This window comes from Lutjanus erythropterus, chromosome 6, assembly GCF_056507025.1.
Source record: "Lutjanus erythropterus isolate fLutEry1 chromosome 6, fLutEry1.hap2, whole genome shotgun sequence".
In the NCBI taxonomy this organism is placed as follows: Eukaryota; Metazoa; Chordata; class Actinopteri; order Lutjaniformes; family Lutjanidae; genus Lutjanus; species Lutjanus erythropterus.
The window spans coordinates 33,661,224-33,675,965 of record NC_139322.1 but is presented as its reverse complement, the minus strand read 5'-3'; the positions used below and the strand labels follow the sequence as shown (position 1 = coordinate 33,675,965).

Genomic DNA, 14,742 nt, shown 5'->3' with positions numbered 1-14,742 from the left:
ACAGTAAGATATATGATGTTACTTTAAATTAACAGACAGTCAGCGTTAAGAAGCTCTTAGCAGCATGTGTGCGTGTCTGCTCTCTAGTACTGCTTTGGGAAACACGTGTACAAATTTAAAGGACCAGTGCGCAGGCTTTAGTGGCATCTAGCAGATTGGGTTCATCCATTCTGTGCTACTGTAGAAAGATGGCGGTGCAACATGGCTGACTGATTATACACTACTGAAAACATACTTATGAATAATTATTCATAAATAATTATTCATTTTTCCAAAAAATCTTACGCAGAAAGCTTTTAGAGAAGCACTCTGATCTTTTAAGATCAATCTTTTTTAGGAAATGGGGGCCCGGCAAGTTTGTGAAGAAGAGGAAGAAGATCTAACGGTAAAACATTTTAAAACAAAATGTTCTGAATAAATAACAATGTTGAAATTGAGAAGTCTGGACTCTTTTACATCGTAAGTATTGTAGGCCTTAATCTGAATTTAGCCTTTAGGTAAACGTACTCATTATGCAGAACAGCCCTTTCCATATCATTTCATTATTGTTTTATTATTGCTGATGCCTTAAAGGTATTATGTGGAGTTTTTAATTAATTCAATTAATTTTAATTGAGGAAGGAAATGCATTCAACATGTTTATTAGGCCTTGAGGACACACACGTATTTTGGGGTTAGAAACACTGCATGTACACTGCAATGACTTTAGTTTCCTTTCTCCACAAGGCGCATTTAACATCGAAACAGCAGACGAACACTGAAGCAAGACTGAGGTGAAGCTCATTTTAACTGCTTTATATTCTGGTAACTTAATCTTTAACAACAACACAACAGAACACAATGGAATATCATTGAATCAAATCTTATTTAGCAGTCAAGCTGTTCAAGTAAATTAGCTCAAAGTTGTTCTACAGTACTGAGTTACTTCACAACACTGCAACAGGCTTGGATTAGGGCTCACCTTATGCTAGCTTCTTGCAGTCTGATGTGTTGCCTGCAGCTCAGGTAGGGCAGACAGGCCTCACAAACAGCATCCAGGTCTGCTTCACCTGAGAAAACCAAACATAGAACCATTACTGCATTTCATTAGGAATGGGAATCGAGCACCGGTTCCAAATTATAAGATCCATCGGAGTCATATACCTTCAGGTTTATCAATTGCTTTTATTAATACCAGCATTTTCCTTCTGCCTTACAACAAGAAGGAGTCAAGGCAGAGAGGGTGAAATGGTCCAAAGCGTGGCTTCATTTCAGAAAGAAAGATGTCAACAGTGCTATTTGTAAAGTATTGGCAGAAACACCAGCAATATGCTGAGACATATTTGTGCACAACTTGAGCTTAGATTCAAGGAGCGTATTTGACCCTCTACACAAGTCCCACTGCTTCCCTACCAGCAGCACGTCTATTACAGAGGGTAAATATCCTCTGTTATAATAAGAGTGGTGCCAACCAGGCAGGCTTAGCAGTTTTTTTCTTTGACTAAGAAAATGTAAATGAAACAAATGCTGTCCAAATATAACATTTAATATTATATTTTATCCCTTTTTAGGAGAATCATAAGCATGCTTTGTTTCTACTATTTCTTCATTGTGTTCACATAATGAAACTGTTGCATTGACACTGAATCTTGTGTAGGCCTCCTCCTTTTTATCGTAAAAGGAATCAATAATGAATCAGATCCTCTCTCTCTACCCCCTTTCCTGTCATATCTTCAACTGTCCTATCACAATAAAGTCAAAAATTAATCTTAAAAAAAAAATAATAATAATAATGGCATTGGTATCAAAAGATTTTATCAGTTCCCATGCCAACATTTCATCTTCAGTATTCTCTTTTAGAGCCAAATTGTAAAATACATACAAATTCATTAGGGTTAGGTATCATCTGGATTTTAATGATTCCAATTTTGCTTATCGATTTCAGTCAGCTTAACGATTCTTAATTCAAATTCTTTGAGCGTCCTCCTTTGTTCTTCACAGCAGAGTTGTGGGAACACTAATTACCACACATAAATGTTACCATCCAAACACTGAGCTAAGCTAACGCTAGCTACATAACATTAACAATGGAGGTCTGTTTTTACAGTAGAACAGGAAAACATGCATTCAACTACAGACGCAGACAAAAAGCCAGGTCGATATGCGATAGGTGTTTGCAGTACCTGGTTTAATTTGAAACTAAAGTGAGTACAATTTGTGTAGGAATCGATAAGTAGAATCATAATAAAAAAAATCTCAATGATTTCTTTGTAATATGGTTGGATGACGTTTTCCACAATGAAACATCACAATGGACCATGATATTGTTGCTGGGGCTAAAAGGGTCATCGTCTCTGTACCATGTCTGTAACTTAGTTGTGCTTAAAATGCAAATAATAAACACAAGCAGCAGCAACAGTCTACTTTTATTTTCTCTCCCACTTGTCAAAAAACGACTTAGCAACTCTGACAGAACTCCTCAAATACAGAGGGCTTTTAAACCACAATGTTACGATGGTCCCCGTGGTCGAAGACCGTCCATCACGATGGACGATAGCATCAAAATCGTCCCAACCCTAGTTTGGAATCATAATTTTAGAACCAGTTCTTATTTGGAATTGGTTCTCAATTGTCAAAGAAAAAACAAAGAAACAAGATTTTTTTTTACACAATTTCAATTAATAGGAGAAGAATTTTATTCATGTGGTTATTGTCAAATGTATTTAGATCAAACACAGAAAGCTCATAGCTTTTTTGAGCCAACAAAAATCTGAAGAAAAGCATGCACATCTCAGGAAATAAGTAGCACATATCAATTTTATATACTGTTTCCTAAAATCCACTTGATCAAAAGCTTGAGATGCAATCATTGCAGCGTACAGTGTAGCTTGGTTCGATGATAGATTCAAGGGAGAAGGACGAGGGAGAAGAAGATGAAAGAAAAAAATTGGATCATGTCTGGACTTTACCTTTTCTAACTCCTAATGAGCCGAGAGAAACTGCTGAGACGACTGAGAAAAAAATTTCACAGCAGGCTGTTTCCACATCTCTGGAATTCACACACTTCAACTCCTTCCCCCCCTTTTGAGGAGTGGATGTGTGTGAAAGGGGCTACCTCTTCTTCCTCCATCCTTCCCCTCACATGTTTCCGTCACTTTCTGCATTTTTATGAACATTGATCCACCTGCCTTCACCCACCCCCCCACCCCCCCGTCTTCTTTAACTGCACCTTTCACTGCCTTCCAGCACCTGCTCCCTCCACCCCCTCGACTCCTTCCCACTCTTTCATCTCCTCTTTCCTATCTCTCGCACTTTCACTCTCTCCATCTTTCCCCAGCAGACATTTAGCGATTCCCTAAGCTGCAAACTGGGCTGCCTTTCAAGCCTCATTTCAAAACATGTCTCTCTCCTCTCTCTGCTTACTCTATTTGCCAATTCAACCCACACTCGGCTTGAACCAGGCCTGCTCGCTGTGTGTCAAGAATAAAAGCAGCAGTGCACATTTCAGAGTTAAATGGGATTATTTAGCAAGCGCTTTTATCTCTTTTCTTCCTCCCTTTCTGGTGCTGCACTCATAGCCTGTAGTCTTTTGTGGAATCAAGGTGCTCAGAGGGAAGCAGAGAAGTGAGAAATACTTAAGAGGAGAGGGCCAGGTGCTGTTAAGATTTTGTGGCAAATGAATAACGGGGTGCGATCGGGGCTGAAGCTAGCACCGGGGCTGAAATGCATTATTTGCTTCAGTCAATCTGTGTTTCTGTCTCTCTCTCTGTGACTGAGGCTTGGTAATTGGCTTGCTGCAGGCGTCCCAGAGGTAAGCTGTAGCCAAATCGGTATTCACATGAGTAAGGCTGCAGCCACTGACTGTTTCTCTCCTGCTCTTTCACATTCCCTCCATCTCCAACTCTAAATCTCCCTCGCTCTGATATAGAAGAGGACAGCGTCAAGCGCCGGTAAGGGGAATCGAGTGCAAGTATCTTGAAAAGGTGAACTACACTCTTTCTTTTAATGTGACAGAAAAGATAATTTTTTTTTTTTACCTGGTTACACTGATGCGAGGGTTGTAAATAAAACATCTGAAGTGAGGAGGTAATGTTGCTCCAGCTGCCTTTTTTGAGTCTCAAGTGGCCACACAGGGTGGTGGTTGGTTTTCCACTCTTTAAAGGGACAGTTTACCACAAAATCAAAAATCCAGGTTTTCAACCTTATCGAGTTGCAACCCCCTAGAATAATCAGGTTGCAGTAAGCAACCCTTACATTGCTATCTATATTGCAGAAAGTCAGGGTGATATTTTCAAAGCTTGGCAGGAGCTCAGGGCTCTGTTAGAAATGCCGATGGTGCCAATGATGCTGCCGTCGGACTTTCAGGTGAACCACCTTGAGACACAGTTTCCATTTTCTGTCCAGTCTCCTGTTGAAATACGTTTTATGAGAAGCCATCACTGCATAGCAGTTGTTTTACGTGATAGCTAGCAAAACAGACTCTAGCTGCTTGGTCACGCACAACACCGGCACAAAAGTGCCAAAATGAAGACGCTTTTCGTGTGTATATAAGAACTCATTTGCATGCACACTTTGACTCTCACAATCACAATAAAATCTATTCACGGGAAATTATATTACGGTACAGCCAATGTAATGTAAAACCAATACGGCAGTCTAAAACACAGCTCATTTCCCATCATGCTTCACAGAGGAGTTTATTAAGTTTGCTATTTTATGTTACAAAATACGAAACACAAATATTACTTTTCCTCATTGTTTGTGTTAGGAATATATTAGTAATTGTCATTTTTGTCCTGGTTTATAGTTTTAACCTTTGGTGAGGTGACTGTTACATATCTTGAGGGCAGCTGAATTTGAATATTGTGAGTGCTTCTTTCTGCTTGCTACAATATTTTATTTCATTCTCTGCAACCATCTGGCGACCCCCAGAAATCCCCCCCACCCCTCACAGGGATCAGGACCACCAGGGGTAAAGGTCAGCATTTCAAAAACTAAGGGTTGGGAGCCAAAATAGTTTGCAGACCTGTTTTTTTAGTTGGTTGCCAAAAGCAGAAAAGGGCCACTAAGTCAGATACATTACAAACATTATCAAAACTGCCACTAATCAAATATTTTAACATGAAGCTTTGTTTTGATCCACTTCTGCAACTCACAAAAACTATCTAGACAATAAATAGCACTACAGGTAAGAGGAGAAATATATCGTTTTGATTTGGGGGAGAACTGTCCCTTTATAGCTGCACTGGATCAGGCAACCTCTTTATGTTCGATACACCAGGTATCTTACAGTTGCAAGTTGCAGTACAGCAACTGATATGAACATTTTAAACGTTCCATGACTACTTTTCTGATTTTTTTAGCCCTGTTTCACTCTGGCACCTTTTAGCCCTGGGTTGAGTCGAGCAAGCTGGAGGCTAAAGTCTGGGTTAGCCCCTTTTGAATGTGACAGGATTGTGCGAGTGTGAAAGCTGTCTTAGCCTGGGGCTAACAGCTCTCTTAGCATGGGGCTAAATGCAACGTAGAAAGCCCAAAAGAGTTGCAGAAGTTACCAAAAGAGGTGGCAGATCTTAGTTGCCTCTGCCAGAAAAAGGGTGTCCATGTCATGTTTCCATCACTGCCAATCAGAGCTGGACCAACTAAATACCCCTGACTACTGCAGATTCACTTGACCGTGGAATTAATGCTGACTGTACCCTTTTTTCATACTCAAGACAAAAGCCATATGTTCGGGGCTTAAGTGATTTCGAGCATGGACTGATTGTTGGTGCCAGAAGGGCTGGTTTGAGTATGTTGGAAACTGCTGATCTCCTGATATTTTTACACACAACAGTCTCCAGAGTTTACTGAGACTAACTGGTGTGAAAAACAAAAGCCATCTAGTGAGTGACAGCTTCGTGGCCGAAGACACCTGGTTAATGAGGAAGGTCAGAGGAGAATGGCCAGACAGGGTCGAGCTGTCAGGCAGACGACAACCACGAGTTACAGCAGTGCTATGCAGAAGAGCATCTCTGAATGCACTTGTGGAAGGTTACTGCAGTAGGAGACTACACTGGGTTCCACGCTGTCAGCTGAGAACAGGACACTCAGGGCACTGTGGGTGCAGGTTCACCAACACTGGACAGAAGAAGAATGGAAAAACTTTGGCTGGTCTGATGGCGATTTCTGCTGCCACATGCAGATGGTACAGTCACAGTTTGGCATAAACAACATGAATTCATGGCTTCAGCCTGCCTGGTATGTAGTGCTGGTGGTGTAATGTTGTGGGGAATAATTTGACACACATTAGGTGCCTTATTACCAGTTGCACACGGTTTAAAGTCTATGCAAAGCAAAAATATTTAGGACAGCTCAGAAACGTGTTATTAACCACCCAGCCAAATTTAAATGCTTAAAAAATGTAATAAAATTAGGTCTCAAAATCATGAAAAAATGAGCAGCTCTCTCTACTCAAAAAAGCTGGCAGGGTGTCTGTGCCAGTGTCAAATGGACGCACCATCTAATAGCTACATTGGACTTGTACAGGCATGTTTGAGTCACCAGAGTCAGAGGACAGAGACTGATCAACTTATCAGTCTGCAACAGGACTGTATCTTTTTTCTTCAGCGTCAGGTTGTTGAACTGAAGTGAGTAGGAACGGCTGGCTGATTGGACTGAGAGAGTCGCTGAAGGTACGTTCGGAGCATGCACAGTGTTGGGGAACAAAGGATCTGTTGCATCACCGAGCCATATTTCAGGTCCACCCAAAAATCCTGAACAGAGAAATCACGGCCAACAGTGTAACAGTCAAACTCCAAGATTCAAGGCTATATAGTTCACATCTTTTCACATTTTTTCCTAACATGTATAAACTCACATTTTCATTTACTTTAAATGCCACATACTGACCATGTGTGCATCCCTTTATGGACTCATCTTCTACTGACTTTTACTGACTGACTGGCATGACAACGTGCCAGGACAAAACACAAAAAGCCAACCCACAATCCAACAGACTGACAACACTGTAACCCCTAGAGCCATGAAGTTAGCGAGGCTAAAAACGCTCCTAAACATTAACACTAACACCACATCAGGATATTATAGCATTATTACATTAGTATGTCATAATAATAAACTTACCACATCACCTTTCAAACCCCAAACACCAGCCACACATTGATGATGTGGTAAACATCTGCAACAGTTTTTTATGCTTGAACCGAGCAGTTACAGCGTATTCCCGTGAAGACCTGTGTTTGAAGCCACTGTCTGAACAGATGATGAAGCCAGCAATGTTCCATGACACTTCAGCAAATACTTGGTGAGCACAATTTTCTCATAAGCAATAGAAATGATGGCAGGAACTACAAAAAATAAATAAATATGATAAAGCATCATTATCCTTAAATAAGAAAATGAAAAGGTGCTGGACTATTTTTGTCTTCACTTAGCTCACGGATTCGGCAAATATAATTAATCTAACTGTCAGTAATCCCGGTGCAAAGTCAGTGTAACTAAAAATGGAATTTAATAATCAATAACAACCCAGTCTTGACAGAAAAACCTTATTAGTCTTAACAAGCACACATTAGTTACACCTGTGCTTATCCTGGTATGACAAGTTAAAATATCTGCTGTTCAGCATTGGTATTATCTCCTACTTACACTTAACTGTACTCATAATACTGTCCAGTGTATTTAGTCCCCTTTGCAGTTTTCAACAGAAGCAGAAGAGCAGTGCAAGTTCATTGCAGTACTCGGCTACATCTACATTAAATGCATGAAATCAAATGCGATACTTAAACACACAAATTATTTCCTTCAGTGTTGTGACATGAGTGGTTGAGATGGATCAAGCCTAAACATATCTTGTCTAGTGCACATTTCCACTGCTTTAATCACACATGGCGTACATAAAGACAGAAAACAGGAAAGTAAGTAGAAATTAATGCAGCAGATTATAGCTGCTTCATAACTGATATAATGATGATTTTTTTTTACTGTGGGAAATACTTCCATTGTCTTTCATTCCACTTGGAAATATATTTTTTCATCATAAATTCTAATCCACAATACATTTAAATAATACAGAGCCAGCTACACATTAAAGGGTGATTCTGGTATTTTTAAACTTGAACCCTATATTTTACATATTTTTGCATCTAAATGACTAATAGATAACAGTAACTGTTGTATCGCTCTCTTCAAAACCACAAGACTGCATTGACAAAAACAGCACTTTTACCCTGCAGAACACAGGATCACACACTGATCACACAGTCACACATTTTAGCGCATGTTAAAACACAAAAGTCACTCAATAACACAAATAAACTAACCGAACCGAACAGGAAAATTGCTGTTTTTGTTAATTGAGTTTGGTGGCTTGAAGCAAAATAATGGCTGTTTCTGGTTAAATAAAAATGATCTTAAACTTTACCCCTTTACCCCTCAGGAGCAAAAACAAACACTTTTAGTGGACATACTTTAAGTTTGCAGCCATTGCAGTCCATTTTGCAGCGGTTGGCTGAGATGATCAACTGGATTATTTCCAAAACTTCTTGTACCTATTAGTCATTAAGACCCCAAATTATGTAGAAATATGGCCCAAGATTAAACATTTTGTAATTACCCTTACAGGTACAGAGGAACTATGCCACGCTTATAAAGATGTCAGAGACACCAGACATCAATATACAGATGGAGGAAGTGCATCCTAACGTTTACTGACTTTTCCATTAGGGTTAACTATTACATACATTTCATGGCAGTGACAAGAATGTCAAGGAAACTTGGGACATGATCACAGTGACAGAACTACAACTTTTAGGTGACTGTCAGCTGAGAGACCAATAATTTTTTGCCATGGAAGTTACTGTACGAGAAAACTGACTAGCAAAACTGCATCAAAATGTTAAAGCTCACAGCTACAGTGTAAGATTCACTGTTGGATTTGAGTTCACCATTATATTCTTCAGTTTTTTTTCATTTGTTTGAAATACTGTGTTAATATCAAAGTGAGAATCCAGTATGACATATCAAACCAAATGAATGTATCATTAAATCCCTAATGGTGTAACTGCGGCTGCAGAGCTATGTTCATTTTTTCTCTCATGGGAGGAACATGGGACAAAAAAACCCCCAAAAAAACAGACAAACAAGGGGAGAAAGACAGGAATTTATCAACACCAGCAGCCAGAGCTGCTGCTGCTGCTTTCACTGGGTTGTGAGAGACTTCAACTACAACATCAAATGCAGGTGGGTTTGTTAGAAGTGTATTCCTTTCAAAGTTTTTTCTTTGTAAATGAACATAGTTTGGGCTGTGTCACAAACTAATCTGTCAGACATCAGGTCCTCTCATTGTGGACTCGGGGGAAACATATTGATGTCATCATTATGCAGGAACGATTAAGAAGCAAAGATACTTTCACGTCTGACCTGTTTGGTTCAGTTAAAACAACCTCTAGTGTGTTTTCCAGATCAGTGTGGTTCGTTTGCGTTGGTGTGAAAGCTGTCAATCGTACAGTGTTGCAGAGCAAACCGCTTTCAAATGGACTCTGGTGTAGTTTGTGGTGATAAAACAAATGTGATTTTAGATTTTAGCATCATAATTACTAATAAATCCATCTGCTGACCGTGAAATCTGTTCAGGAAGCGTTCTTATAATATATAAAGTAAGTTCTGTAGTCTGTATAAGCCAGGCATAGATTTTAAACTGGTGAGGCAACTACATATTTTTCATTATTATTACAAATTACAATATCTTCTATATATCTATCTATATGTTTTTTTAATTGGTTTGTTTTATGAGAAAAACACATTACAAAAATGTTTTGACCTAATGCCATCATAATGAGTACTATAAAGGAATAAGCCCTGAACCATTACTGAACATTAGAGCCAACAATTATTTCCATCATCAATTAATCTGTCAATTATTTTTTCACTTAATCAATTAGTTGTTTGGTCCATAAAATGACAGAAAATTGTCAACCAGCTTTCCAAAAGCCCAAGATGATGTTCTCAAAAGTCTCGTTTTGTCCACAACCCAAAGATATTCAGCTTACTCTCACAGAGTACTCAAGAAACTGGAAATTATTCACATTTGAGGCTGAAATCAGATATTTTTTTATTTTAATAATGACTAAAACCAACTAATCGATTATCAAAACAGTTGCAGCCCTACTGAACAGGCCTCATTTTCATCCCATCTTTACCTGTTGATATCAGTATTGATATCATGCTGTTGATTTGCAGTCTAATTCTACTAATAATGCTTATAATCAGTTATTTCTTTGTGAGCTCTTTGTGACACCAAAGAACTCATCAGAAGCATTAAAGTGTTGCATGAACTTCTGTCACTAGAATCTGATTTCTGTGTGGGTCCTGATGATGATAACATGAAGATGACAATCGCCCTGTCAGTCTGTATAACTTCATGTTCATTCCTCTTGGTTTGTTTGTATAAAGTCAGCGTGAACAAGAACCGGACCAGAACTAATACTCAACATTTTTTTATTTTATTATTGAGCTTTTTTTTTTCCTTTGCTCAAGATCAAATGAGCTGAACTACAAATGTGAAAGCACCTAAAGAAACACTTAAGAGCAAAGCCTGAAAAGCTCCACTGAGCTGCCTGGAGCTGTGGGATCATCACTATGAAACATTTGTCATTGTAAACGATCACTTGATCCATTCTTAATGTAAAAAAATATTGATTAGTGCAGCTTTAAGAACATCCATTTTTTTCTTGAATGTTTTGAACTTGTAGAGTAGGTCTTAAATTGAAACAGCTGTTGCAAGACTGGCACGTTGCTATGGTTACACAACCTTTGAGGTAAGTGTGCTCTTAAAACAGTGATTTAAACTGGGGTTATTTCTTTGTTTTAAATGTGTAGCAGAACCAAAAAGGAGCGTGCCACCGTAACTGACGTCATCCGATCAAACAGCCACATTTTGTCACATTATCTCTATTATTGGAGACGGGTGCAGATGGCTTCTCTGCTGGGGCATTTGATGGCTTTTCTCACCTTTTCTTTGCACCTCACTTTGAAGCTCAAAAAGCGACAGCACAGACACTGACTGAAGAGCACCGAGCAGTTGGAGTGCAAAAGCTTATTGCCGCCGATTCTGCTCGCCCAGATGAGCATTTATTCCAAAAAATTGTCCTCTGCCACCAACGCCAGCATGTAATACCGACTGCCACCTTGTTAAAGCAGTGGTGTTCACACCCACCGTGAACTCAAACCACACATCTGCAAAAAACACTGACACTTCACAGAACAAGACCAATCCAACATCACAAACAGCTTTTACACACAGTACCACTATGCAGTATGTATCCTGAGCATGTGAACTGTGTGGGTTTATTAAGTATTTTCTACTAGAACAATATCAAGGGTTAAGGGACTTAGGCTGGGTTGTACCTAGGGTTTATTTTTAAACCCTGATTAAATCATGGTAACTTTACACTATGTTGCACCAAACTTTTTAAACTAGCTTAAAAGTAATAAAGATTTTTACCTCAGTTTAGTTTTTACTCTAAATATTAAATTTAGTTTAACTTGTGATAAAATAGTCACATTTCTCAAAGAATGTTATGTTTTATGTGACAGACTCACCTAACTGAGTTTTATGTGTCTCTTCTTTCTTTGACTGTTGAAACAGTTTGCCAGTTGCTGACAGGCGGTCTCTTTTTTTCTTACTGTGTTGCTGTCCATTTTTTTCGCAATATGGCCAAATAACAATTTGGCCATATTGCTCCATTAATTTGAGCAACAAGTTTTTTCTCAGAGGAGAAGAAATTAGAGTTTATTTGCCAAACCATCATGATTAGGCTAGACTCATTTTTTAACATACATTTTCAAAGTTTGTAACACTTTGTTAACCTTTTAGTTAGTTAACAAACAATTGATCCAACTCTAATTTTGGTTTAAATCAGTAAACAGTGATTTATTAAACAAATATTAAGTGTAAATTGTGCAAAAGAGCTTTGCTTAATTTTAAATCTGGATTTAATAATTTTAAACCTAGTTTTGCTAAAGTAATCTTAGAATAAATTAAACTTTGCTGGTGCAACCCAGTCTAATACTGATAGCTTAAGTTAAATGACAAACTCACCCACATGAGTTTTACAATATGTCTCTTCTTTCTTTGACTGTTTGCAGTTGTTCATTTTTAATCTTCCTTTATTTGGCCATATTACTTATTTTAACCAGCTAGCAAACAATGTCACATCTTGTTAACTTTTTAGTTAGCTAGCAAGTTAACTAACAAACAATGTAACATTTTCTTTATTTTTTAGTTAGCTAACAAACAATGTAATGTTTTGTTGTTAGCGGTTTCACACCTCGTTTTATACTTACTAGGTCCCAACGGCATTTGAATTTATTTCTTTATTAGTTTTAGTTAATTTTGTAAGCAAGTATCTCCATATTGATTCAACTCTAATTTTGATTGACATCACTAAAGTTGAATTTATCAAAAAGAGATCAATTGTGCAACTGAGCTCAACTTAATTCAAATCTGGATTTACTTATTTAAAAGCTAGTTTTATTACACTAATTTCAGATTAAACTAATATTTACTGGTGCAGGCCAGTCTAATACTGCATGTACAATATCTGAATATTTTTCTGCCTGTATTTCAATTTACAGGTGTCTTTTGCAAATGATACTCTGTGTAAGATATAACATGCTTCTGTTAGTTGACAGAACATACAATGGAAAGCTGCTGTTTGTACTGTAAATGGCATTTTTAAAATCAAGTTTCTCTAAAAATCTCTATTTCTATCATTTTTCCCTCATTTATGCCTAATTTGGAATTCCCCATGCACTGCAGTCCTGTCACTACTTACTCTACTGTTGGCACTGCAGACAGCCCTGCTACCACTGTGACACAAGGTGTCACCAGCCGCTAACTTTTCATCTGTCAGTGACGCGCCTCAGCAGGAGGCTGTAGCACGTGTGAGCTTTCGTACCCACTGTGCAACTGACCAGACTGGAGATTCCACTACTTAAAATCAAATCCCAGGTGTTCACGGTGGTGCCACCACCCTAGAAATCATAAAATCAGATTGTTCGCCTTTTTTTTTTTTCTTATCAGATTTGGAGCCATTTTTATTTGAAAAGCAAAAATAATGAGCCGTGTGAATCAGAGCTGCGTTAAACCTCTAAGTACTGATTTATCACTGCATACTCAGTGTCCTTGGGAAGTAGAAGTGATTATGATTAACACTTAATGAATAAAAAGAACATTTCTGCTGTAATCTTAAACCCTGATTGCAACCAGCACTTCTTACTGTAGGTGATAAGTGTGTTATTTTCATGCCCTAGTTTGAAAAACCACTTATCCACTCAAACCTGCATGCATAAGTAAAGACACTAAAATAGAGGTGAAAAGAAGTTGTGCTATAAGTACTGTGTTTCCCCTGGAGTATTCAGCAGAGATGGAAAACTGGAGCAATTGGAATCCAGCATGCCTGTGACAGAGATTTCGCCACTTAATGAACATAATGACTGATGAAAAATCAGACAAGCAGCTCATAATTACATCATTGGTAACACACTGGCGCTGAGCCCCCAGACCACTTTGGATGAGCGTTTTCAGTTATGATACTGAAGCTATGCCAAGCACAAAATACACAACTCTGAAAAACATTACATTTCCAAGCTTATCAGTTAAATGTTCTTGATTTGATGCTTGCTGTGCAGATTTAAGAGCGTCTGTAGCTCCACTGTAGTAAAATGGAGCCTGAAGGAGAACAGTTGCACGAAGCAGTTATTGTGCCTCGTCCCAAGACACACACCAAACAGAAGCTTTATGTAACGGTATCACTGAATAAATGCTTGGCCTCTTAAGATTTCACAATCAAATTTTCAAGATGTAATGCTGGATCGTGTCTTCAGGTCTTTATAATAAAACAGAGCAGGAGAATTGAGATGTTACCGCTGCCTAGTTCTCACTCTAATACAAGACTGCCATCTGGTGGTGAAAGAGTCACTGTGTCGTCTGAATGCAATTTAAAGGGATAACTGAATATCTTAATACTGTGAAACTGTGTGTGTGTGTGTGTCAGCATTTTTGGGAGAATCTTGGGAATGAATCCTATTGGTTGGAAGCAGCAAAGATTCCTCCACCATTTCTATATAATGTCAACACATCCTAAAGCACTTTTTAAAAGAATAACCGTAGATAAAACAGTGAAGTATGAATAACTATTTGGGGCTTTAGAGGGGGAGTTATAAACTGATGAACTGTTTCTTGGCAAACAACGGCTGTACACAGTGTCACAAAGTCCCCTTAAAATTTCAAATGTTGGTTTTTAAAATTCTATTCATGCATGGGTTAAATAAACATGATACTTGTGTAAATAATTGCTTTAAAGTGTAGGTAGGCTTTTCTTTGACTTTGGAATTAGGGTGGGTGAATTGTTTCCCCCGATCCTGTCCTTTAGGTCTTTTCCATACACAGATGGTGCTACCTGCTACCCGCTGAAGGTGTATTTTTATCTGATGACGCCTTTATGAGAAGCTGAGCAGCCATAAAATGGTGGATTAACACAATTAATTTCCTAATTCTTCAAAATACCCCCCCCCACCACGACCATTATCTCATCATTTAAAAGAATGAAGCAGCAAAATCAGGAAATGTTGGGTTTTCATCAGGAGTAACTTAACACAACTCTTATGTACACAGCTTAAAGCAAACATGAAACTGTAAAATAAAACAGAAATCTAAAAGCATAAACAGCGAGGCAGGAGAGAAACTAAACATAATTTGGC

General features: G+C 38.4%; 1 protein-coding gene across 1 annotated transcript in view; it reads right to left on the bottom strand.

Moving 5' to 3' along the window:
- Positions 1-14,742, bottom strand: part of tti1 (TELO2 interacting protein 1) — a 32,701-nt gene that overhangs the window by 1,787 nt on the left and 16,172 nt on the right. The window contains exon 13 of the mRNA XM_084721748.1: positions 962-1,049. Within this exon, the coding sequence (XP_084577874.1) occupies positions 962-1,049 (88 nt within the window). The remainder of the gene's footprint in view (positions 1-961; positions 1,050-14,742) is intronic.